This window comes from Salvelinus namaycush, chromosome 17 (assembly GCF_016432855.1).
Source record: "Salvelinus namaycush isolate Seneca chromosome 17, SaNama_1.0, whole genome shotgun sequence".
In the NCBI taxonomy this organism is placed as follows: domain Eukaryota; kingdom Metazoa; phylum Chordata; class Actinopteri; order Salmoniformes; family Salmonidae; genus Salvelinus; species Salvelinus namaycush.
This window is the reverse complement of record NC_052323.1, coordinates 23,095,635-23,123,074: the sequence shown is the minus strand read 5'-3', so window position 1 is coordinate 23,123,074 and position 27,440 is coordinate 23,095,635. Positions and strand designations below refer to the sequence as shown.

The following is a 27,440-nucleotide window of genomic DNA, read 5'->3' as shown; positions in this document are numbered from 1 at the left end:
TGTCTGTTTCGTCGCGGCACCACATTCATTACCATAGAACAGCTGGAGACTGAATTTCAATATTGAAACAAACAGCAAGGTTATTACACATCTCCGCGGTTGAAAAACAAATGCGAGTCTAAAAGAAATGGGAGATAATGTCTAGATACTTTTTAGAATGTAGATCTAGTATATAAAATGCCTGTCTTAGCTGATGAGACTGTGGATTGCGCAGTCAGACGGAACAGAGTAAATAGGCATTTTAACGTCATAGATTTAGCCGATGGTAACTTGTGGAATAGACACTGTCTGGAATGCATTTTTAACCAATCAGCATCAAGTATTAGACCCACCCGTTGTATAATTAAGCGACCCACAGAAAAAACTTTGCAGACAACCACAGCATATAAAATCCTCAAAAGTCACTGTGAGAAGCTCTTGGTACGTATTATTGGATGTATTACGTTACAAAATCCAACTTTTAGGATACAATGTTAATGATATGTTAGAGAAAGACCTCACGGAGTGATTCAGAACATGAACAATCATATTTGTCTTGGTGAAATTCCATCACCAAACACGTTTTCACCCACTCTGTGCAGAGTGGGCGGACACCTAATAATTAGTGATTTCACAACATCATTGTGAAATCTCCTCTGTATTAAATCAGATTAGACACCCGCAGGCCTTCAGCAGCACATTCAACGGTAAGATGTTATAGAGGGTTTATTTACAAGCCAGCACATTGTTAAACGGTCCTTTCGGAGTACCATTCTGCATTCGCTACGGTAAGCTAACAGAGCATGAGAGGAGAGAAGACAAGCACATCACCTCTGGTGTTTTGAAGATCACAAGCCTAGTAATGACAGCTGAGAGAGAAATAAAATATTTCAAGTTTAAAATCAAGAGTTTATACTACAAAGAGCCAAATTAACACCCATGGTAGTCAGTGTATTGGACTGATGCCTACTGAAGAGCATATACTGCATGTAAGGATATAGACAGAACCACTGAGACCTAGTCAGAACCACTGGGACCTCGAGCCAGACCCACTGGGACCTCGAGCCAGAACCACTGGGACCTCGAGCCAGAACCACTGGGACCTCGAGCCAGAACCAATTACAGCCAACATTACCTCATCTACTGACTCCCTAAACACAACTGCAGTGGCTTGCAAAAGTATTCACCCCCTTGGCACTTTTCTGATTTTGTTGCCTTACAATCTGGATTTTTTGGGGGTTTGTATCATTTGATTTACACAACATGCCTACCACTTTGAAGATGCAAAATGTGTTTTATTGTGAAACAAACAAATAACACAAAAAAACATAACTTGAGCGTGCATAACTATTCACCCCATCAAAGTCAATACCTTGTAGCAATTACAGCTGCAAGTCTCTTGGGGTACGTCTCTATAAGCTTGGCACATCTAGCCACTGGGATTGTTGCCCATTCTTCAAGGCAAAACTGCTCCAGCTCCTTCAAGTTGGATGGGTTCCGCTGGTGTACAGCAATCTTTAAGTCATACCACAGGTTCTCAATTGGATTGAGGTCTGGGCTTTGACTAGGCCATTCCAAGACATTTAAATGTTTCCCCTTAAACCACTGGAGTGTTGCTTTAGCAATATACTTTGGGTCATTGTCCTGCTGGAAGGTGAACCTCCGTCCCAATCTCAAATCTCTGGAAGACAGGTAGAAGGTGTTTCCTAATAACATGCATTAGCCTGGATTCCAGCACTTACACTGTGTTGTCTCAGTGGGTCATTGTCCTGCTGGAAGGTGAACCTCCGTCCAAATCTCTGGAAGACTGAAACAGGTTTCCCTCAAGAATTTCCTTGTATTTAGCGCCATCCAGCATTCCTTCAATTCTGACCAGTTTCCCAGTCCCTGCCGATGAAAAACATACCCACAGCATGATGCTGCCACCACCATGCTTCACTGTGGGGATGGTATTCTCGGGGTGATGAGAGGTGTTGGATTTGCTCCAGACAGTGTTTTCCTCGACGGCCAAAAAGCTCAATTTTAGTCTCATCTGACCCAGAGTACCTTCTTCCATATGTTTGGGGAGTCTCCCACATGCCTTTTGGCGAACAGCAAACATGTTTGCTTATTTTTTTCTTTCAGCAATTACTTTTTTTATGGCCACTCTTCCATAAAGCCCAGCTCTGTGGAGTGTATGGCTTAAAGTGGTCCTATGGACATATACTCCAATCTCCGGTGTGGAGCTTTGCAGCTCCTTCAGGGTTATCTTTGGTCTCTTTGTTGCCTCTCTGATTAATGCCCTCCTTGCCTGGTCCGTGAGTTTTGGTGGGCAGCCCTCTCTTGACAGGTTTGTTGTGGTGCCACATTATTTATATTTTTTAATAATGAATTTAATGGTGCTCCGTGGGATGTTCAAAGTTTTGGATATTTTTTTATAACCCAACCCTGATCTGTACTTATCCACAACTTTCTCCCTGACCTGTTTGGAGAGCTCCATGGACTTCATGGTGCTGCTTGCTTGGTGGTGCGCCTTGCTTAGTGGTGTTGCAGACTCTGGGGCCGTTCGGAACAGGTGAATACGTACTGAGATCATGTGACACTTAGATTGCACACAGGTGGACTTTATTTAACTAATTATGTGACTTCTGAAGGTAATTGGTTGCACCAGATCTTATTTGGTGGCTTCACAGTAAAGGGGGTGATTACATATGCATGCACCCCTTTTCCGTTTAAAAAAATATATATATATTTCACTTCACCAATTTGGCCTATTTTGTGTATGTCAATTACATGAAATCCAAATAAAAATCAATTTAAATTACAGGTTGTAATGCAACAAAATAGGAAAAAACGCAAAGGGGGATGAATACTTTTGCAAGGCATTGTATCTCCTGCCTCCCTGAACACAACTATCTCCTGCCTCCCTGAACACAACTATCTCCTGAAACAACTAGTGTAGTATAAGATAGGAATGATACCTTATTTTCCACAGTAAATACTGTGTGATTGAAGTCCTATGAGGGCTAAGGAGGGAGTAACAAGAGAAATCTAACATTAGCACACAATAAATGTACCAAAAACTACATAGGGTTAATACTCCATTGAGTAATGGAGGTGGAAATAAATAGATGGGAATTTAACCATATGTTTCAGAATAAACAAATGCTAATGGTATGGATTGGAACCACAGAAGCCACAAACTACACTTAACACAAGAGTTCAAGACAACACAAGGATGTGATATTACACTTACATCAGGAGACTATCAGGAGACTGTCAAACTATCAGTACTGTACATGTAGATTGCCAGACTATCAGGAGACTACCAAGAGATTGTAAGACTATCAGGAGACTATTGGGCTACTTCCCACAACGTCAATGTAAATGACAACTTACACTGTGTCCCCTGTTAAACCCTGACCTGGGGCTGTGCATAGATTTAATCCAAACTGGAGTTGAGACTAGAGAAAAGGAGAGGAAGAAGGACAAGTGACATAAGAGAGAACACTCATTCGGAGGTATCATTACAGGTAGAAGGTGTTGCCTAATAACATGCATTAGCCTGGATTCCAGCACTTACACTGATGTCTCACCCTGTCATCTTGGACGAGTAACGAAACCTACCGTTCTCATCTCCTGATCCTGACTGGTAGGAACAGAGTGACTCTGAGGCACTGCCACGGTTTTCCAGGTCTTTCCTAGATCTCTGAGTGGAGACCGGATCCAGCTCCACTACCTCTTCTGGGGGAGACAAAGATACAAATCACTTATTCATCCTTATGACCTTGCTAATGAAGACAAGATTGTTTGATTCACCATAAACACAAAGCTATCATACTGTACTATATGTAAAGCCACATCAAATGTGCAATTTAATTTTGTTGTTTACAATAAAAATACATGCACGTTATCAAAGTAAAGCTGATAGGTCAAAATGTGAAAACTATGAATGACAAAACAGTGTCTTCTCATTTCCTGCTCCCAGCCTCCAGTCATCTGCTCTCTCACCATCATAATGGTAGTCCCAGCAGGGTTTCTGGATGGACTCCGTCTCTGAAGGGGTGTTGGAATGCAGGCGGCGTGGCAGGGTGGGAGCCACACTGCACACTGCCACCCCTCTCCTCAGCATGTGCACGGGGTCTGGGTCAGGGGTGCTGTGCTCTGTGGGTTCCACCAACCCAAGGCCTTCGCAGGAACCCTTGTTCAGGTTGTGGCGTGAGTTGCTGGGGTAACTAGGGGTGTAGGAGATGGGTCTAACTGGGATCTGTGGTGGAACGTCCAAGTAGACTGGGACTCCCCGGCTGGACTTGACCTCCAGGTAAGCTCTCCCAAAGAACTCTTTACCATCTTCATCCTTAAGGTTCAAATTTCGAACGTCACAATTATTTGTCATATATTCAAAAATACAATCAATCACTTACTGACAACAGATATGATACCTCATATTCCTTAGATCCGTCCTGTTTGGCCCTCTTCCGGACGGCTACAAAGAGCAGAGACAGGCCGAAGATGGTGACCAGGAACAAGGCCAGTCCCAGGAGTTCCTCCAGGCCGATGGACCAGCTGGTGAACAGCAGCTCGTTCCTGACCAACACCTCGAGCTCACACTGCCGCCCAGCGAACCCCACCACGCAGCTACAGTTGAAGGAGCCGTAGGTGTTTACACACACACCTCCGTTAGAGCAGAGGCTCTCTGTCTGCATACACTCATTTACATCCCCAAGGCACCTGGGCAGAAGAACACCGTCCAGAGTCACATTCACATACAGCATCTATATGGAGTGTGTTCCAAATGGTCCCAATATAGTGCACTACTTTTGACCAGAGCTCTGTAGTGCACTATGTAGGGAATAGGGTGCCATTTGGGATGCATATATCCAGAACCTATATACAGTATATATTGCAGCTCTGGCACAGTGTGACATCATGGATGTGTCAAACCAAACCCGGAGTGGAAGAAAGCGGGTTAGTGAGAGTAATGGATGTTTCTGCTTACCGTTCTCCCTGAAAACCCGGCTCACACTCACACACAGCCCCATCCAGACTGTCGATACAATGTCCACTGTTTCTGCAGGGGTTATCTTTGCAGTACGGACCAACCGCACACCTGGAACATAAACACGCTTTTTAACTTCCCATACATCATCTATTTTCTTCAATTTTTCACCAACAACAACAATGCTATGAGAAACGTCCAACCCCACGGGATAGCAGACATGTGACTAACACTATAAGGTTCTATCTGCGCAAAGCATAGTTCAGAGAAAATGAGCATTAAAGTCTCAGAACTGTTTTGTAGTGATTTCTTCTTTCATAACCCATTAAGGTCCTCACCATAAAGGTACAGTGCTTTCAGAAAGTATTCACACCCCTTGACTTTTTACACATATTGTTGTGTTACAGCCATATTTGAACCACTGGCCTATATACACTGCTCAAAAAAATAAAGGGAACACTTAAACAACACAATGTAACTCCAAGTCAATCACACTTCTGTGAAATCAAACTGTCCACTTAGGAAGCAACACTGATTGACAATAAATTTCACATGCTGTTGTGCAAATGGAATAGACAAAAGGTGGAAATTATAGGCAATTAGCAAGACACCCCCAATAAAGGAATGGTTCTGCAGGTGGTGACCACAGACCACTTCTCAGTTCCTATGCTTCCTGGCTGATGTTTTGTTCACTTTTGAATGCTGGCGGTGCTTTCACTCTAGTGGTAGCATGAGACGGAGTCTACAACCCACACAAGTGGCTCAGGTAGTGCAGTTCATCCAGGATGGCACATCAATGCGAGCTGTGGCAAAAAGGTTTGCTGTGTCTGTCAGCGTAGTGTCCAGAGCATGGAGGCGCTACCAGGAGACAGGCCAGTACATCAGGAGACGTGGAGGAGGCCGTAGGAGGGCAACAACCCAGCAGCAGGACCGCTACCTCCGCCTTTGTGCAAGGAGGTGCACTGCCAAAGCCCTGCAAAATGACCTCCAGCAGGCCACAAATGTGCATGTGTCTGCTCAAACGGTCAGAAACAGACTCCATGAGGGTGGTATGAGGGCCCGACTTCCACAGGTGGGGGTTGTGCTTACAGCCCAACACCGTGCAGGACGTTTGGCATTTGCCAGAGAACACCAAGATTGGCAAATTCGCCACTGGCGCCCTGTGCTCTTCACAGATGAAAGCAGGTTCACACTGAGCACATGAGCACATGTGACAGACGTGATAGAGTCTGGAGACGCCGTGGAGAACGTTCTGCTGCCTGCAACATCCTCCAGCATGACCGGTTTGGCGGTGGGTCAGTCATGGTGTGGGGTGGCATTTCTTTGTGGGGCCGCACAGCCCTCCATGTGCTCGCCAGAGGTAGCCTGACTGCCATTAGGTACCGAGATGAGATCCTCAGACCCCTTTGTGAGACCATATGCTGACACATGCACATTTGTGGCCCGCTGGAGGTCATTTTGCAGGGCTCTGGCAGTGCACCTCCTTGCACAAAGGCGGAGGTAGCGGTCCTGCTGCTGGGTTGTTGCCCTCCTACGGCCTCCTCCACGTCTCCTGATGTACTGGCCTGTCTCCTGGTAGCGCCTCCATGCTCTGGACACTACGCTGACAGACACAGCAAACCTTTTTGCCACAGCTCGCATTGATGTGCCATCCTGGATGAACTGCACTACCTGAGCCACTTGTGTGGGTTGTAGACTCCGTCTCATGCTACCACTAGAGTGAAAGCACCGCCAGCATTCAAAAGTGACCAAAACATCAGCCAGGAAGCATAGGAACTGAGAAGTGGTCTGTGGTCACCACCTGCAGAACCATTCCTTTATTGGGGGTGTCTTACTAATTGCCTATAATTTCCACCTTTTGTCTATTCCATTTGCACAACAGCATGTGAAATTTATTGTCAATCAGTGTTGCTTCCTAAGTGGACAGTTTGATTTCACAGAAGTGTGATTGACTTGGAGTTACATTGTGTTGTTTAAGTGTTCCCTTTATTTTTTTGAGCAGTGTACAATACCCCATAACGTGGAATTATGTTTTTCGAAAAATGAAAAGCTGAAATATCTTGAGTCAATAAGTATTTAACCCCTTTGTTATTGCAAGCCTAAATAAGTTCAGGAGTAAAAATGTGCTTAACAAGTCACATAACAAGTTGCATGGGCTCACTCTGTGTGCAATCACCTTTCAGCAGGACAATAACCTAAAACACAAGGCCAAATCTACATTGGAGTTGTTTACCAAGAAGACAGTGAATGTTCCTGAGTGGCCTAGTTACAGTTTTGACTTAAATATACTTGTATGGCAAGACTGAAAATGTATGTTCAGCAATTGTTGTCCGGACCTCTGGCAGTCTCTATGGAGGTGCCACAGGGTTCAATTCTCGGGCCAACTCTTTTCTCTGTATACATCAATGATGTCGCTCTTGCTGCTGGTGATTCTCTGATCCACCTCTACGCAGACGACACCATTCTGTATACTTCTGGCCCTTCTTTGGACACTGTGTTAACTAACCTCCAGACAAGCTTCAATGCCATACAACTCTCCTTCTGTGGCCTCCAACTGCTCTTAAATGCAAGTAAAACTAAATGCATGCTCTTCAACCGATCGCTGCCCGCACCTGCCCGCCCATCTAGCAACACTACTCTGGACGGTTCTGACTTAGAATATGTGGACAACTACAAATACCTAGGTGTCTGGTTAGACTGTAAACTCTCCTTCCAGACTCACATTAAGCATCTCCAATCCAAAATTAAATCTAGAAAGGGCTTCCTATTTCACAACAAAGCATCCCTCACTCATGCTGCCAAACATATCCTCGTAAAACTGACTATCTTACCGATCCCCGACTTCGGCGATGCCATTTACAAAATAGCCTCCAGCACTCTACTCAGCAAATTGGATGCAGTCTATCACAGTGCCATCCGTTTTGTCACCAAAGCCCCATATACTACCCACCACTGCGACCTGTATGCTCTCGTTGGCTGGCCCTCGCTTCATATTCGTCGCCAAACCCACTGGCTCCAGGTCATCTATAAGTCTTTACTAGGTAAAGCTACGCCTTATCTCAGCTCACTGGTCACCATAGCAGCACCCACCCGTAGCATGCGCTCCAGCAGGTATATTTCACTGGTCACCCCCAAAGCCAATTCCTTCTTTGGCCTTTCCTTTCAGTTCTCTGCTGCCAATGACTGGAACGAATTGCAAAAATCACTGAAGCTGGAGACCCATATCTCCCTCTCTAACTTAAAGCATCAGCTGTCAGAGCAGCACACAGATCATTGCATCTGTAAATAGCCCATCCAACTACCTCATCCCCATATTGTTTTGAATTTTTTTGCTCCTTTGCACCCCAGTATCTCGACTTGCACATTCATCTTCTGCACACCTATCGCTCCAGTGTTAATTGCTAAATTGTAATTACTTCGCCACTACGGCCTATGTATTGCCTTACCTCCCTAATCTTACCTCATTTTCCCACACTGTATATAGATTTTTTCTATTGTGTTATTGACTGTACGTTTGTTTATTCCATGTGTAACTCTGTGTTGTTGTTTGTGTCGCACTGCTTTGCTTTTTCTTGACCAGGTCGCAGTTGTAAATGAGAACTAGGTCTCAATTGTCCTACTTGGTTAAATAAAGGTGAAATAAAAATAAATAAAAATATCAACTACCAATGTGACAGTTTGAAGAATGTTGAAATGAATAAATGGCAAAATGTTGTACAATTCCGGTGTGGAAAGACTTACCAAGAAAAATTCACAGCTGTAATCGCTGCCAAAGGGGCTTCTACAAAGTATTGACTCAGGGGTGTGAATACTTATGTAAATGAGATATTTCTGTGTTGAACTGAGGTCTGTGCCCAGAGGGAAGGTTATATCTGGCACGGAATGTTAAAATAATTCACATTTCCATAGAGAAGTACAGACATTTAATGATTAAATAAAGAGAATAGCCTTCCTTCTTTCTAATCACATCAAATATATTAATTCATGTTCATCACACATTTCTTAAAGCGATAGCTCTCGAAAATGACAAATACACTATATCCTATGGATAACTAGCAGCATTGCTAAAGCTTAGCTCTGGATGAGTAAACTGATATGTGTGTCTGGTCTCTGACACCCAAAGTCAGTAAACTACTTGCTAGTTATAAATCAAATGTGGCAAGTTTGACATTTTTGTGAAATACCTCTTCCTTGGAGGTTTTCGTATTGATATAGAACAAGACAAAAGCAGCAATGCCTCTCCTAAGGGCCTTAAACATGCCCTAAGGCACCTGTATGTATTAAGTGCTGGGAAAAAGAGGACCAGAACCTATGATATGAATAAACAAGGACTTGGGACTAGAACCCATGATATGAATAATCGAAGACCTGGGACTAGAACCCATGATATGAATAATCAAGAACTTGGAACTACAAGGTTCTACCTGTAAAATGTATAGTACGGAGTTAATGAGTATTTTTCAAGTCCCAGAACTATTTTGTGATGTCTTCCTCTTTCATGACTCAATAAGTATATGACCTTACATACAGTTAATTTTGATTGGCAGCCCAACATTATGTGATTGGATTGCAGATATAACCTTAAGGCATCAAGTTAAAAGGTGTTTGCGCACAAAGAACATTCAGATTTTTCATTTTTTTTCATTGTAAATTTACTTTAGAACAAATCTGACAGATCTCACATGTAAAGGACCACCTAATGAGCAACTCTATGTGAATAACTAATTTTTTACCAAGATGTCAAATAGAATCTCAAGGTCACGATTGGTTATGTCCCAACTGTCACCCTGTTCCCTATACAGTGCACTACTTTCAACCAGAACCCTAAGGGTCCTGGTCAAAAGTAGTGCACTACAAAGGAATAGGGTGCCAATTGGGACACATTATTCCAAATTTCAGTTCATAATGGGTAACTGCTCTATGTACCGTGGTCCTGAGTACTGTCCTCTACACTGGCAGTAAAAGTCCTGGTTGTCCAGCACACAGGTTCCTCCATACAGACAGGGGTTGGAGGAACAGGGGCTAGCTGTCACCTCACAGTGAGACCCCATGAACAAGTCACTGCATTTACAGAAGTAACCTGCAATAGAAACAAGTGTATAATGTACAAAATAATATATATAGGATAACAAGATGTTTGAGACCAATATGTTCTGTATAGACTGTGAATAGGACTGTATGGTGATTTATCTATGTCAATAAATGGTGTCTGTCTCCTACCTCCATGAGGCAGAGTGGAGCAGGTTCCTCCATTCACACAGGGCTGAGAGGAGCAGTCTGGGACAGGGAGGGCCCCACAGCCTGGTGTCACCCCCACCACCTTCTCTACTAGAACATGGGCCTGGGCCTCACTGTCCAGGTTCAGATCATAGCCATTAAACCTGACAAAATAAAATCAACAGTTATTTAGTCATTTCACAAGCAAGTTTGTCACAAATCACGTTACAAAAATATATTTTTTAACAAAAAGGTTGATAAAAGGGAGGGAAACATCAAATACCTGACTGCCTCCATACAACCCTGTAGATCACGACTGTGAGAGACTGGCAAACGCTGTGAGGCTGTCTTTGCTGCCCTCTGCTGGTCGGATTCAGAAACACCACCCAGGAACAGGCTTCCGTCCAGGTTGAGGGAGCGGAGTGTGCCTGGTGCCGTGCCCGAGGCCGTGTAGAGCTGATCCAGAACCAGCATGGCGTGGTTGCCGTTTACCTCAAGGGATACGGTGTGCCACTGGCCATCACTGACCTGGGCACTGTGGATAGAGACGATGCCTGGGCCACTGCCGCAGTCAAACTGGTACTGCAGCCTACCGTCCACTATCTGGGGGCAGGAGTGGGTACATAAAGATAGGAAATGGCTGTTAGGCCTGGGAATTGCCAGGGACCTCACGATACGATATTATCACGATACTTTGGTACCGATTCGATATGTATTGCGATTCTCACTATTCTATATACACTATATATACAAAAGTATGTGGACAACCCTTCAAATTAGTGGATTCGGCTATTTCAGCCACACCCGTTGCTGACAAGTGTATAAAATTGAGCACACAGCCATGTAATCTCCATATACAAACATTGGCAGTAGAATGGCCTTACTGAAAAGCTAAGAGACTTTTCAACATGGCACCGTCATAGAATGGCACTTTTCCAACAAGTCAGTCCCGGTCAACTGTATGTGCTGTTATTGAGAAGTGGAAACGTCTAGGAGCAACACAGCTCAGCCGTGAAGTGGTAGGCCACACAAGCTCACAGAACAGGACCGCCGAGTGCTGAAGTGCATAGCACGTAAAAATCTTCTGTCCTTAGTTGCAACACTCACTTCCGAGTTCCAAACTGCCTCTGGAAGAAACGTCAGCACAAGAACTGTTCACCGGGAACTTCATGAAATGGGTTTCCATTACTAAGCAACCGCACACAATCCTAAGATAACCATGCGCAACGCAAAACGTTGGCTAGAGTGGTGTAAAGCTTGCCGCCATTGGACTCTGGAGCAGTGGAAACGCATTCTCTGGAGTGATGATTTGCGCTTCACCATCTGGCAGTCTGACGGACAAATCTGTGTTTGGCGGATACCAGGAGAACCACCTGCCCGAATGCACAGTGCCAACTGTAAAGTTTGGTGGAGGAGGAATGTTTTTCATGGTTTGGGCTAGGCCCCTTAGTTCCAGTGAAGGGAAATCTTAATGCTACAGCATACAATGACATTCTAGACGATTCTGTGCTTCCAACTTTGTGGCAGCAGTTTGGGGAAGGCCCTTTCTTGTTTCAGCATGACAATGCCTCTGTGCACAAAGCGAGGTTCATACAGAAATGGTTTGTCGAGATCGGTGTGGAAGAACTTGACTGGTCTGCATAGAGCCCCGACCTCAACCCCATCGAACACCTTTGGGATGAATTGGAACGCAGACTGCGAGCCAGGCCTAATTACCCAACATCTGTCCCCAACCTCACTAATGCTCTTGTGGCTGAATGGAAGCAAGTCCCTGCAGCAATGTTCCAACATCAAATGGAACGCATTCCCAGAAGAGTGGAGGCTGTTATAGCAGCAAAGGGGGACCAACTCCATATTAATGCCCGTGATTTTGGAATGAGATGTTCGACGAGCAGGTGTCCACATACTTTTGGTGATGTAGTGTATATTGAAATTCGATACTGTGATTTTTTTGCGATTCGATGTTCCACACATACTGCGCACCATATCTCTGTTGCAGAGGGACAAGAAAGCCATGCGAAAACAAGTTTTGATCAGACATAAAAGTGCTGAAAAGAAATTGCCTCCCTATTTAAAAAGAAGATGGAGAAGAAGCTATGAAGGAAAAATACTGGAACTTTGGAACAGGTACAGTCAACTAGAGCAGCAATTTTTTTTTTTTCAATATTGTCAAAACTATATGATATATTGGATTAAGTTTTTACTCATCACAAATGGGTATGTCTCAAATTGCACCCTATTCCCTATATAGTGCACTCAGGGGCCAGTTTATTAGGTACACCACCCCATTCACGAAAATGGTTTCTAGGGTTTACTGACAATGGTGCGACAAACAAAAAACATCCATTCAGCGGCAGTCCTGTGGGCGAAAACAGCTTGTTGATGAGAGAGGTTGAAGGAGAATAGTAAGTATTGTGCAAGCTAACAGGTGGACAAATAACAGCGCATTACCACAGTGGTGTGTAGAACGGCATCTCAGAATGCACAACTCGTCAGTCTTTGTCACAGACGTACTATTGCAGCAGACGACCACAGCGGGTTCCACTCCTATCAGCTAAAAACAAGAAGAAGCACGCCCTCACCAGCACTGGACAACTGAGGAGTGGAAGAACGTTGCCTGGTCTGACGAATCCCGGTTCCTGTTGCGTCATGCTGACGGCAGAGTCAGGATTTGGCGTAAGCAGCATTAGTTCATGGCCCCATCCTGCCTGGTGTCAACGGTGCAGGCTGGTGGCAGTGGTGTAATGGCGTAGGGAATGTTTTCCTGGCACACGTTAGGTCCCTTCATACCAATTGAGCAACATTTGAACTACACAGCGTAACTGAACATTGTTGCTGACCAGGTGCACCCCTTCATGGACACAGGGGGTCCGACCCGGTACTAGATTGGTGTACCTAATCAATTGTGTAGATGGAGTAGGGTGCCATTTTGAACACAAGACAATGTGATGTTAGAGAATACTGACTAAACACATACTATTTTCCAATGAAGCATGTGAGTGTCTCTACATGTGTACAGTATAGTGTTGTAGTGACTGTATTCACTGTCATTTCTTCTCAAAGTTTAAATCCTGAGTTTATGGCCTGTTTTATTAAAATGTAATTATTGATTTTCCTAACTGAACAACCAACAGCAACTTGTGACCTATCCCCTACTACTTTATAGTGCACTACTATTGACCAGAGCCCTATATAGGGAATAGGTGCCATCTGGGACTTATCTATAGACCTACCTCTAGAATGCAGTAGTCTGTTCCTCTGGCAAACAGGAGAGTGGCATGGTGGGACAAGGTTCTCAGTCTGAGAGACAGTTTCATCTCCTCTCTATAGCGGTTCTCCATCAGACGGTACCTGATGTAACCCTTCCCACTGAACCATAGAGACTGACCTCCTGTGGTTTAAAAATAACATGTAGACGGATCAGTTATGTGACATCTTCCATCTCTGTTACTAATATCGGTTTTGCTGGTGACTGAAGTAATGGTTATATCGGATCTGAAGAAACAGGAGCCATTCTATTCATCTTGAATGTGAGAATAATGTCTAGCAAAGTTAGACTAAAGAAACAGTCATTGAAACACTATCTTGGTTGATGATCTGTTTGGTTGTTTGAGTGACAGACAGTACCTGAGCAGCCTCCCTGTTGGTCAGGTGGACAGACACAGCTGTATGGTCCCTCTCTTTGGTTGGACACACATCCCTCAGGACAGGGCTTCTCCTCACAGAGCTTCAACACAGGACACTCACCACCTAGTACCGAACATATCAAATCATTACAATGAGGGAGAGGACACATCCTAAACGGCACTCCATTCCCTATACAATGCACTACTTTTTGTAGGGAAAAAAGTGCCATTTGGGATGCGGCCGAAATGTAGTGTATTGGACGACTTCTATTGTTTTATCAATAACTTGACGATATGTGATGTGTGTTGGTGTGTGGTGTGTTGTGGTAGTGTGTGATGTGGTGTGTGATGTGGTGTGTGATGTGTTATGTGGTGTGTGATGTGTTATGTGATGTGTTATGTGGTGTGTGATGTGTTATGTGGTGTGTGATGTGTGGTGGTGTGTGATGTGTGGTGGTGTGTGATGTTTGGTGTGTTATGTGGTGTGTGGTGGTGTGGTGGTGTGTGAGGTGTGGTGGTGTGGTTGTGTGTGTGGTGGTGTGGTGTGTGATGTGTGGTTGTGTGTGGTGTGTGGTGTGTGAGGTGTGAGGTGTGAGGTGTGATGTGTGGTGTTGTGTGTGATGCGTGTGATGCGTGATGTACCTTTACAGAGGCACACAGCAGATCTGTGATGTGGCGGGGTGATGAGGCTGAGTCTAGCCGTGCTGTAGGTGGTCAGGAAGTTCTGGTCCAGGGTGACCACCTCACTACAGAGCATGGCAGGACAGTCCAAGCCTGCACATAGCTTCCTGAACACCCTGACCACGCGGAGGCCTGTAACCTCCTGGATTGCACCCACAGAGGCATTGAGCTTACGAAGGAGGATCCCGTCCTTGGTAGTGGTCAGGGGGCTACCGGGAGGTGACCGCTCCAGAGCCAGCAGGACATCCAGGCTACCAGGGGGCTCACAGGGCTGCAGACTGACCAGCTGGACATCACTCCTCTTGATCCCTGCCACCATGCGCAGCGCCCTCAGGAAGCCCCTCCAGTGCTCCCCTACGAACTCCTCGGGGCCCACCCCAGCCAGACGGACGGCCACGGAGCTCTCCAGCATGCGCTTGGTCACCTGGTGGACGTGCACACTGACACCGGTTGCCGTGGTGAAGCGTCCGTCAGTAACGGTGACGTTGAGCAGGTAGTGGCCCAGCTTGAGGACGTGACCCGGCCGGGTCACCAGACGGCCATCTGAAGGGGACAGGGAGAACAGTAGCGTATTGGCTAAATTGGGCTGGAGGTTGTAGGTCAGGGAGTCATAGAGGTCCTGGTCAGTGGCTCGGATCTGACCCAGCACCCCGCCCGGATAGGCCTCTCCTGGGGTGGAGATGAGTACCTCCAGGGGGAGGATAGCAGGGGGGTGGAGGCTCTCTTGGATCACCCTGATATTGATCACTGTGGAGGCCAGGATTGGTGGTCTGCCACTGTCTAGCACCTGAGGAAACATAACACAACAGAACCACAACCATTACATCATTATTACAACCTATCACTATAATCACTACCCAGTGCTTGAATTCCTCACTTCAGGTTAAGAGGATAAAATAACAGGCTTGTAAGTGCCATTGATTTGGTGTTGGTGGACTGGTGGTCACTGCTGCTTCTGGGATAAAGGACAGAATCAATACTGGAATGAGGGCAATCTGTACAAACTCTGGGATTAAAGGAGAAAATCAATACTGGAATGAGGGCAATCTGTACCTACTCTGATATTAAAGGAGGGAATCAATACTGGAATGAGGGCAATCTGTACCTACTCTGATATTAAAGGAGGGAATCAATACTGGAATGAGGGCAACTTGTACAAACTCTGGGATTAAAGGAGAGAATCAATACTGGAATTAGAGCAATCTGTACAAACTCTGTTATGATCACATAAGTTTACAATCATTCCTGTGTCTCCAGTGAACCTACTGGTGCTCCCTGATACAGACAGCAGGTATACTACCCTTCCACTATTCCCTGGGTGCCGATTAAGTGGATGTCGATTAAGGCAGCCCCCCGCAACTCTCTGATTCAGAGGGGTTGGGTTAAATGCGGAAGACACATTTCAGTTGAATGCATTCAGTTGTACAGCTGACTAGGTATCACCCTTTCCCTTTCAACCATTCCTGTATTTCCGGTGAACCTACTGGTGCTCCCTGATACAGACAGCAGGTATACAACCCTTCAACCATTCCTGTGTTTCCAGTGAACATGGGGAGCCATTTGATTAGCTGTTCAGGAGTCTTATGGCTTGGGGGTAGAAGCTGTTAAGAAGCCTTTTGGGCCTAGACTTGGCGCTCCGGTACCGCTTGCCGTGCGGTAGCAGAGAGAACAGTCTATGACTAGGATGTATTTGACCATTTTTAGGTCCTTCCTCTGACACCGCCTGGTATAGAGGTCCTGGATGGCAGGAAGCTTGGCCCCAGTGATGTACTGGGCCGTACGGACTACCCTCTGTAGTGCCTTGCGGTCGGAGGCCGAGCAATTGCCATACCAGGCAGGGATGCAGTCAGGATGCTCTCAATGGTGCAGCTGTATAACTTTGAGGATCTGAGAACCCATGCCAAATCTTTTCAGTCTCCTGAGGGGGAATAGGCATTGTTGTGCCCTCTTCACGACGTCTTGGTGTGTTTGGTATATGATAGTTTGTTGTTGATGTGGACACCAAGGAACTTGCAGCTCTCAACCTGCTCCACTACAGCCCTGTCAATGAGAATGGGGCAGTGCTCGGTCCTCCTTTTCCTGTAGTGAACAGGAAGTACAGGAGGGGACTAAGCACGCAGCCCCTGAGGGGCCCCCGTGTTGAGGATCAGCATGGCAGATCTGTTGTTACCTACCCTTACCACCTGGGGGTGGCCTGTCAGGAAGTCCAGGATCCAGTTGCAGAGGGAGGTGTTTAGTCCCAGGGTCCTTAGCTTAGTGATGAGCTTTGAGGACACTATGGTGTTGGACACTGAGCTGTAATTGATGAATAGCATTCTCACGTTGGTGTTCCTTTTGTCCAGGTGGGAAATGGCAGTGTTGAGTGCAATAGAGATTGCATCATCTGTGGATCTGTTGAAGCAGTATGCAAATTGGAGTGGGTCAAGGGTTTCTGGGATAATGATGTTGATGTGAGCCATGACCAGCCTTTCAAAGCACTTCATGGCTACAGACGTGTGTGCTACGGGTCGGTAGTCATTTAGTCAGGTTACCTTTGTGTTTTTGGGCACAGGGACTATGGTTGTGTGCTTCAAACATTAGGTATTAGGTATTACAGACTCAGTCAGGGACATGTTGAAAATGTCAGTGAAGACACTTGCCAGTTGGTCAGCGCATGCTCGTAGTACACATCCTGGAAATCCATCTGGCCCTGCGGCCTTGTCAATGTTGACCTGTTTAAAGGTCTTACTCACATAGGCTATGGAGAGCGTGATCACACAGTCGTCCGGAACAGCTGATGCTCTCATGCATGTTTCAGTGTTACTTGCTTCGAAGCGAGCATAAAAGTAATTTAGCTCGTCTGGTAGGCTCGTCTCACTGGGCAGGAGGATAGAATTACGGTCAGATTTGCCAAATGGAGGGCGAGGGAGATCTTTGTACGCATCTCTGTGTGTGGAGTAAAGGTGGTCTCAAGTTTTTTTCCCTCTGGTTGCACATTTAACATGCTGGTAGAAATTGTATTTTATTTCACCTTTATTTAACCAGGTAGGCTAGTTGAGAACAAGTTCTCATTTGCAACTGCGACCTGGCCGAGGTAAAACTGATTTAAGTTTCCCTGCATTAAAGTCCCCGGCCACTAGGATGAGCGTTTCCCTGTTTGCTTATGGCCGTGTCCAGTGAACCTACTGGTGCTCCCTGATACAGACAGCAGATATACCACCCTTCAGTCACCTCAATGGTTGATCTATTACTATTCATTTACTGTATCAAGTACAAAACACATTTCAGAAAAGTGTAATACTACTGTTAGCCTAATTAGCATTTTGTGAATGTAGTCCAACCTGAGCATGTAGTATGTAGTGGTCCTTTACTGTGCGGTCCAGCAGTGTGGTGGTCCTGAGGGTTCCCTGGGGGTCTATTAGGAAGGAGCCTCCCTCATCTCCCCCAAGGATGATGAAGGAGAATGGGGGGCCGTTGTGGGAGGCATCCCTATCTGTTACAGTCAGCTTGAGAACACTGCTCCCTACTGGGACACTCTCCTGGGGTAGAGAGGGGGGGGGGAAGAAAGAGGGAGGGAGAGCGAGACAGAGGGAGGGGGACAGAGGGGGGGGGGGGGGGGGGGGGGGAGAGAAAGAGGGAGGGAGAGCGAGGGAGAGAGAGACAGAGGGAGGGGGAGAGAGAGAGGGAGAGAGATTCCATATCCATGCCTTTCGATGTTGATTCAGGAGCTACTGTTCAGAGGCTTAATGAAGCTCCCTCGTTTATCCTTTCTATTCTCAGCTATACATCCTGTATCTGTACCTCACACTATTCCTTACACTCATCTGCTTCAAGTGCAACTCTATGGCACCCAATAACGTTTCTGAGGCGTCTTAACTTCAGTTAACTTGCACCCTCCAGGTAAACCTCACTTCATTTAAGAAGTGTAGTCAGTGTTGTTGGATTTAATCTCTATCTCATCTCTGTGGCATGTCTACCTCTGACCTGTCTGTCTTACCTGGATGACAAGGCTGTAGTCAGCCTCAGAGAACACGGGCGCATTATCATTCACATCCGACACGTCAATGTTGACCAGGGCACTGCTGGATCTGGATGGACTCCCACTGTCTGATGCCAGTACCGTCAGAGTGTACGCAGGCACCTAGTTTAACACAGAGTAAAGGGGTGGGGGAAAAAATCAGCTCTAGACTTTGTGAGCAATTAAAAACAATTGAGGCTTGTAACATTGCCAATACTTGTCTGCTTCAAACTGTGACAATTGGAGTGTTAATTTTGCTCTGTTGAATGAGAGGAACATGGGAAGAATGTGGAAAGTTAGTTCGCTACCTTTTCTCGGTCTAAGGGGCAAACAACCTTCACCTCACCGCTGACCGTGTCTATGGTGAAGGGCCCGGCTTGGTTGCCCTTGACGATTGAAAAGTGGATGTGATTGTTGGAGGGACCATCGATGTCATCAGCCATCACCTTAACAACAAAGAACAGAGTGCATGAATGGACATGTTAACAATAGTAACAATAGTGCATCAGACGTTTTCTAGTAAAATGACACTGCAGGATTTCCCTTTCTTTCTACAGAGCATTTGAGTACAAATCAAAGCTTGAAAATGTTTCATTTATAGTGATTGGAGTCTTCATACCACTGGACACTCACCGTCAACATGGTCAGGCCCATGTCGGTATCTTCACTGATCACAGCAGAGTACACCTCCTGGCTGAAGACAGGAGAGTTGTCATTGACATCTGTCAAGTAGATGGTTACCGTGGCAATGTCACCTTGGCTCGTCCTGCCTTTGTCCGAGGCCTGTACTGTCAAATAGTGCTCATGGGACGCTTCATAATCCAGAGCCTTGGTCACAAATATGTCACCTGTAGACACACATACATACGCTCAGTAAAGGGACACTAAACTCACATGACTAGGACAGCCTTTTCAATGGCAATCCTCATTTTATGTCATAAACAATAAAGTTCACATTTATAGTATAGCTACCGGTGTGTGAGTCCATGCTGAACATCCCATGCTCGTTGCCATTGACGATGGAGTAGGTGATGTCAGCGGTGGCCTTGGGGTCTCCGCTAGCTGCAAACACCCTGACCACCTGGGTCCCCAAGGTGACGTCCTCTGACACCGTGACGCCATAGTCCCTGTTTTGGAAGGCCGGGGGTCTGTCGTTGACGCTGAGCACAGAGACCAGCACGGAGCAGACAGAGGACAGTCTTCTGGGTGAGCCCTGGTCTGTGGCCCGGACACGCAGCGTGTACCCAGCCTGGGTCCTCACCAGGGGTCGCTCCACACGGACCAGCCCTGAATGCTGCTGGATGGAGAACCGGCCATCGGCTGAGTCCTCAAAGGAATACAGGATCCTGCTGTTGTTTCCTAGAGAGAGGGACAGAGAGTTTAACCCATAAACGCACAGCCATCTCCACTCTATCCTACATGAACAATCCAGATGAAATGGGAGGTCAATGGCGTTTTGACCAGAGCTTGCCCAGCCCAAGCATATCCAGCATACTATATCTGACCACAGTCATTTGTTAGGATAACTGCACGGCAGCTGAGTGAATTGGGGCCAAATCTCTCCATGATCTCAACGACCTCCGGCCATCAGATGACAAGGCATTTCATTAACTGATCCTGAACGATGCACGTTATTGAGGCCAGGGAGAGTGAGTCTGTCTGTGATGACATGGACATCCTCTGGGCAGGTCTGTGTTTAGGTCTGTGATTAGTGTACACATTAGGGTTGTTTATGATAGAGGCCCAGCTGGGGCACGACACGACTGCCTCACAACAACAGACCCTAATGAATACAGCCAGGCAGGCATCACAAATTAAACCCAACTCAAATTAAACCCAAGGACCATTTATGATGCAACCAAAGAAAGAGAGGAGTATGCTGCATAACTCAACTCTTATCACAGATTAAAGTCTGTCTGGCTCTCTATCACAGCAGGCACCAGTGGAGATACGGAAAGTCCAAGGTAGGAGTCCAAGGAGAAATATCTAGGCGAAATAAAAAATGGCTCCAAGGAAAGCAATATTTTCTCAATATGAAGTGCTGAAAAGCACCAGTAAGAGGTCAATTAGAGGTATATTGGAACAAACAGCTACAATGTGTTGTAAATCCACACAACAACACTGTTGTTGCCCAACTACATCCTCATACAGTAAACTCTTTCTACTGGGAACAGAACCTGCGTCCCAAATGGCATACTCCCTACTACATAATACTCTACTTTTGGCCAAACCCTTATGGGCCCTGGTCAAAAGTAGTGAACTAAATAGGGAATAAACAGAGTGTCATATCCAGCGTGACTTAAGTCAGTGCATTCATCTTAAGATAGCTAGGTGAGAGAACCACATTTCACAGTCATAGTAAGTACATTTTCCCTCAAAGTAGTAATCAGCAAAGTAGATGCACTTGTAATTTCATACTAGCAAGTGTTTCAAAATATATACTGTATATATATATATTGACCATGTGTGAGTGTGTTTTCACCCTGGTTAGGGCTGTTGACTGAAGCAAACTACCTAATGTATAGTGGATACCATCTCTTTATACTCGTATTGCTGAGGACCAATGGACAAAAGCACTGTCCGTATCAATCACTCACTGCATTAAGTCCATATAGAGGAAGTCTTTCATTCTTTTGTGTCGTTTTCCTGTTGCTTGGTTGGTTGGAGAGGAAATATTATTTACACAGCTTGCCAGTGTTTAATTGGATTTCGAGGAATATTTGGGCTTGACTGTTAACTGTTAAGAGGAAAGGACTACTGTCAATAACAGACTAAATAACATTGTCAGTTTATCATCAAAGCAATCTTTTTCCAGTTGAATATTTCGATCAGCCTGGGTCGTGTTAATTTGTGTTTCTATGTGTGTGTGTCTTCCGTTAATACCAGGATAAAGCACAGACCTCATATCTCTGTCTTACTACATAATTGATTACTTGCAACAAAGAGCAACCAGCGCTTGCTTACACTTTCATTATGACTTTGGAAACTTCTGCAAGGCTAACTTCAAAAGGTATACCACACCAACCATTTATTATGAATGTGAATTAGGACTTTTCTCAAGGCTCTTTATTCATTACATCAGCATATCTATTCTAATTGATCCGTAAATCGTGATATTGCCGCACATTTATTACATTAGCTCTGTCTAATAACAGGATATATCTTATCATAACATGAATACTTTTTGGCAAGTTAATGCCTCTTACCTGCATCCAGATCAGTGGCCTGTAGCCGTGCCACATACGCGTTTATCTCAGTGTTCTCAAAGACAGTGACAGGGTAGGGGTCAGCTGTGAACTCAGGAGCGTTATCGTTGACATCTCCCACTGTTATCACCACATTAGCCTGGCAGTAACGCTGTCCTCCGTCCTCCGCTTGCACCAATAGACTGTACACATCCCTCTCCTCACGGTCCAACGGCAACAGGGTTCTCAGCCGGCCTTCAGAAAACACACAGCACAGACAACTACGTCTTAGGTTCTACAGGCTCCACTCCTAGAACATTTACTAGTAACATTTGGTGAACAATTTTCACCAAACATGATGATTATATGTTTGATTGATATACAGTACCTGTGTCTGATTCAATGCTAAAGTAATCAGCTCCATCTCCAGAGAGAGTGTATGAGATCTGAGCGTTGGATTGGATGTCTGCATCAATGGCAGAGACTTGCAGGACCAGCCTCCCTTCAGGAGTGTCCTCAGGGACTGTCTGGGCATAGAGAGCCTGTAGAGGAGTCATGGACGTTACATGACGTAAACAACTCTGTAAGAAACTCAACAAAATAAATAGAAACTTTTGGACTTCGTATTACATAGAAACGTCATATTATAAAGAAACTTCATAGGACTTCATATTACATAGAAACTTCGTAGGGTCATTTTGTTTAAAAGTACTTTCACTCTGTTACAGTATGTTCTCTAAGTGCCTTTGTACTGTCCAACCCTTACCCTCTCACAGACAGGACTGTTGTCGTTTTGCACTGCCCAACCCTTACCCTCTCACAGACAGGACTGTTGTCGTTTTGCACTGCCCAACCCGTACCCTCTCACAGACAATACTGTTGTCGTTTTGCACTGCCCAACCCGTACCCTCTCACAGACAGGACTGTTGTCGTTTTGCACTGCCCAACCCGTACCCTCTCACAGACAGGGCTGTTGTCGTTTTGCACTGCCCAACCGGTACCCTCTCACAGACAGGACTGTTGTCGTTTTGCACTGCCCAAACCGTACCCTCTCACAGACAGGACTGTTGTCGTTTTGTACTGCCCAACCCTTACCCTCTCACAGACAGGACTGTTGTCGTTTTGCACTGCCCAACCCGTACCCTCTCACAGACAGGACTGTTGTCGTTTTGCACTGCCCAAACCGTACCCTCTCACAGACAGGACTGTTGTCGTTTTGTACTGCCCAACCCTTACCCTCTCACAGACAGGACTGTTGTCGTTTTGTACTGCCCAACCCTTACCCTCTCACAGACAGGACTGTTGTCGTTTGCGTCGAGGACACTGATCTCCACAGTGGCTGTGGTCACAGACGTTCCGTCGGAAGCAGTGACGTTCAGGAGGTAACTGTCCCTCTCCTCCCTGTCCAGAGCTCTCCTCACCACCACCCTCCACTCCCCCTGAGAGTGCTCCAGGTCAAACTGAGCCCGTGGATCACCTCCTGGGAAAGGCAAAATACATTTCACATTCAGGGTAACAAACAATCTTGCAAAATTATCCAAAGCAACTGAAACATCCCTATAACATTCTGTAATTCAAAGACAATCTGTTTACTCAAGCCAGCTAGAGTACCTGTGATGAAACAGCAGATTGGCTTGTTGAGGTCTTCAGAGTCTCTGTCGGTGGTCCTCAGGACTGCTATGGCCCTGCTAGGAACGGGGATGTCCTCACTGACGCTGGCCCTGAACACCTCCGCCATGAAGCGCATAGGATTGTCATTCACATCTACCACCGTCACCTCCACTGTGGCAGCGGTATTCAGCCTCCCGTCATGCCCTCTGTCTGTAGCTAGTACTGCTACTGAGTACCAATCCTGCTGCTCCCGGTCCAGCTCCTTCAGGGTTGTGACCCACCCTGACTCTCCATCCACAGCAAACATCCCCAGGACCTCTACAGAGTTTTGATACTGGTCCAGACTGTAGGTAACCTGGCCGTTCACTCCTGAGTCTAGATCAGTAGCTTTCACCTGAATCACTGAGGTCCCTTTAGGTAGGTTCTCAACAACAAATGATCTGTAAGAGTCCGATTCAAACTGTGGACTGTTATCGTTGACGTCCTGTACCTGAATATGGAGTTGGGCAGTAGTAATCACATCAATGTCCTCTAGGTCGCCCTGTGCCTGCAGAGTCAGCAGGTACCATTTAGTGGTTTCAAAGTCAAGACGTTTGGCTAGTTTGAGCTTCCCTGTGTCTGTGTTGACAACGAAGACTTGGTCTTGGTTGCTCTCAGGGGTGCTGCCTTTAACAAGGTTGTATATCAAAAGCTGCTCACTCTCTTGGATGACATCAATCTCAGAACCTATAGGAAGACCCTCACTGACTGACCATCTCTTCTGTAACTCAACTAGTTTTGGCACGGTCACCTCCTTGGGCAGTAGTCTGATGTATACTGGCACCAAAGTTTTTTTCGGTGGATCTCCAGCGTCTTTAGCACTCACATAAAAGGAAAAGAGGTCATTTTTATAAGCTGTAAAATTGTTTTTGGCAATTATATCACCATTGAGAGGATGTATGTCAAAACCTCCCACCTCAGATTGTACAATGTAAGTGATGTCAGCATTGCTGCCTTCATCTGCGTCCACAGCAGTAACTCTGACTATGACAGTTCCTTCAGAGACATCCCTGGGAATATTGGCTTTGTATTCTGCTGCCCTGAACTGAGGAGCGTTATCGTTAACATCAGTCAGGATCACGTTGACAGAGGTGAAGCCTAGCTTTCCCCCTCCATCTTTAGCCATCAGACTAATAGAGATTAGGTTACTGATTACATTCTCTCTGTCTAAGCTTTCCACAGTAAAAATCTCCCCATTTTCATTGATAGTGAATTTGTCCTTTGCGACATCATTCACTATGTAATATGTCACCTTGCCATACACTCCAAGATCTTTATCGGTAGCTGTGACTTGAGTGACCAACGTGCCAACAGGTGAGTTCTCCAACAGCTCTACAACAGAGTCAGTGTGGGAGAAAGAGGGGCTGTGGAGGTTAGAAGTGACCACTGTGACCTGTACGTTACATACACTACTATAAAGCCCATCAGACACAGACACACTGAGGTTATAGAGTGTCTCCCTGTTCAGCTTGCGGTATTTCGATATGACAATCTCTCCACTCCTTCCGTCTATGGTGAAGCTGGAGTCCTCATTGCCAGAGAGTAGGGAGTACTCCAGGCAGTCACTGTCTGACAGGTCAGCATCAGAGGTCCTCACACAGGCTACAAAATGACCCCTTTGGGCCAGCTGGCTAACCATAGCCTTATACAGATGCTGTGTGAAGACTGGTGGGTTGTCATTGATGTCTGTCACTGAGATGATGACTGGGACCTCACTGGATTGGGCAGGGACACCCCCATCCACAGCTCTGACCACCAACCTATGTTGTGGTCCCACCTCAAAGTCTAACAGGCCAGAGGTCATGATCACCCCACTGTCTTGGTCAATGGTGAAGTAATCTGAGCCACCCCCCTCCTCCACTAACTGGTAAAACAGCACTTTGTTGTTGCCCGAGTCTGAGTCTGTGGCAGACACCTGTAACACTGACGAGTCAATGTCAGCCAACTCAGACACACTAGCCTCATATAACCTCTCTTTGAAAGTCGGAGCATTATCATTGACGTCCTCCAAGATAATGTCAAGGAAAACCTCAGAGTGAGCCCCTGTAAGTGAGTCTGAGGCTCGGATACTAAGTCTGTATGCTGGGTGGGTCTCGTAGTCCAACGGCTGTACAACATGCAAGACACCAGTGATGAAACTAATGGAGAACTGACCTAAAGGGTCTCCCTTTGATATGCTATAGACAGTCCTTGGTCCCTCTGAAGCATTGGCCTGGATCTTTACAATGGAGGTGTCTAATGGAACATCCTCTGGTATAACTATGTCATAGGATGATTTTTCAAACACAGGTACGGCTTTGCTCACCACTGCCACCGCCACCTCCACTGTTGCCGAGTGAGATGGGTCCCCTCTGTCTTTAGCGATGACGCTGATTGCAAACTTAGTGTCAACGTCTTTTGGGTGAATGGTCCTTTTGAGTGAGATTTCCCCTGAGGGGCTGATCTGAAAATATCCCCAGTCTTCTTTCAGCTGGTATTTGATCTCAGCATTCCTACCAATGTCTTTATCCACTGTGGTTATCTGCCTGACAACCTGACCCACTGCTGAATCTAACTGCACCAGGGCTGAGTAGGGGAGTCCCACGAACACAGGCTCATTGTCATTTACATCTTCAATGGTCACCACCACAAGAGCATGAGCCACCCCTGAGGATCTGTGTTCCTTCGTCACCTCCACAACGATCTTAAATGTATCCTGTTCCTCTCGATCGAAAGGTACTCCAGTCGTAAACAGCACACCAGAGGTGTGTCCAATTTCAAACCTCCCCTGTGGGTTCAGGATGGTGTAAAACAGAGGTTCGTTTAACCTTTTTCTCGCAGCAGTCACCACAGCCAGAGTTTTCCTCTCAGATGAGTTCTCTGGTAGAGAGACAGTATACAGGTCCTTGGCAAATGCCAGATCTTTGTTCTGATTCTCTCTTATGTTAATTTTGACCATGGCAGTCTTGGTGAACTTCCCATCAGACACTCTGACTGTCAACTCGTACCCATTTCGTAACTGGGCTGGATTCAAAACAGAAATAACGCCTGACTTGGGATCAATCATGAATTGACCTCCTATGTTTCCATCTGAGATAGAGAACAGTAGTTTGGAACCAGCTCCTGAATCCAGATCAGTGGCGTTTATAGAAATCACCTTCACTCCACTGTAGGTTGGCACTATGACAGACGTCTCAAACACGTCTTGGCTGAATGTTGGGGGGCAATCATTGACATCAGTGATGTGGATGGTGACATAGGCTATGATCTCAGAGAAAAGTTGTGGCTTTCCACTGTCATGGACCTGCACAGTGAAGTTGAACTCTGACCTCTGCTCATAATCCAGGCCAGTGACAGTGCGAATGGCTCCGGTGCTGGAGTCAATGGCGAAGTATTCAAGGGCATAGGGCTCTACAATCTGGTAGACCAGCCTGCCATTCAGATCACTGTCAGCATCAGTGGCTTGGATAACCAGAGGAGACTTTCCATTGGTTAGCACCACACTGTTAACAGGGGCGGACTCACTGACAACTCCTCTGAACTCTGTCTGTGTGAACACTGGACTGTTGTCATTCTCATCTCTGAGGTGAATAAGGACTGTAACATAGTTCACCATCTCTGCCATGTTGGTGGCCTGCACTGTCAGTCTATATGAAGACACACTCTCATAGTCCAACAGCCTCTGAGTGACAACAACCCCAGAGGTTGGATTGATATCAAAGGCGTTGTTGACATTTCCCTCTCTGATCTGGTAGAGGACAGAAGAGTGACTGGAGGCAGAGACCAGAGTAACTAAGCTCCCTACAGGGGCTGTCTCACTGATAACAGCTGAGATCTCCTCCTCAGGGAACCTGGGCCTGGCGTTATCCGGCACAGTGACAGCTATACGTACTGTTGTCACCGCACTCAGTGGAGGCGCTCCTCTGTCTGACGCCTTTACAGCCAGCTCAAACTGACTCTTGTCGTCACGATCTAGCTCCTTAGCCACTGTAATGGTCCCCAGGACTAGGTCGATAGCAAACGAGTTGTCCTCGTTCCCTTGAAGGGAAAACAGCAAAAGAGAGTAAAAACCAAAGATATTAGTAACAGCATGGATTGTTATTCTACAGTCTGGTGTACTGTAGTTATTAATTAATAGTCAAAGACTA

General features: G+C 46.0%; 1 protein-coding gene across 1 annotated transcript in view; it reads right to left on the bottom strand.

Moving 5' to 3' along the window:
• LOC120062156 (protocadherin Fat 1-like) overlaps positions 1–27,440 on the bottom strand; it is a 47,064-nt gene that overhangs the window by 2,908 nt on the left and 16,716 nt on the right. Inside the window, exons 12-30 of the mRNA XM_039011962.1 lie at positions 23,275–27,330; positions 22,947–23,143; positions 22,052–22,205; positions 21,685–21,918; positions 19,451–19,837; positions 19,112–19,326; positions 18,787–18,924; positions 18,458–18,601; positions 17,802–17,999; positions 14,443–15,268; positions 13,802–13,924; positions 13,408–13,565; positions 10,458–10,777; positions 10,178–10,338; positions 9,884–10,037; positions 4,958–5,068; positions 4,401–4,689; positions 3,970–4,315; positions 3,586–3,702 (exon numbers count right to left, since the gene is read on the bottom strand). Of these exons, the coding sequence (XP_038867890.1) occupies positions 3,586–3,702; positions 3,970–4,315; positions 4,401–4,689; positions 4,958–5,068; positions 9,884–10,037; positions 10,178–10,338; positions 10,458–10,777; positions 13,408–13,565; positions 13,802–13,924; positions 14,443–15,268; positions 17,802–17,999; positions 18,458–18,601; positions 18,787–18,924; positions 19,112–19,326; positions 19,451–19,837; positions 21,685–21,918; positions 22,052–22,205; positions 22,947–23,143; positions 23,275–27,330 (8,328 nt within the window). The remainder of the gene's footprint in view (positions 1–3,585; positions 3,703–3,969; positions 4,316–4,400; positions 4,690–4,957; positions 5,069–9,883; positions 10,038–10,177; positions 10,339–10,457; positions 10,778–13,407; positions 13,566–13,801; positions 13,925–14,442; positions 15,269–17,801; positions 18,000–18,457; positions 18,602–18,786; positions 18,925–19,111; positions 19,327–19,450; positions 19,838–21,684; positions 21,919–22,051; positions 22,206–22,946; positions 23,144–23,274; positions 27,331–27,440) is intronic.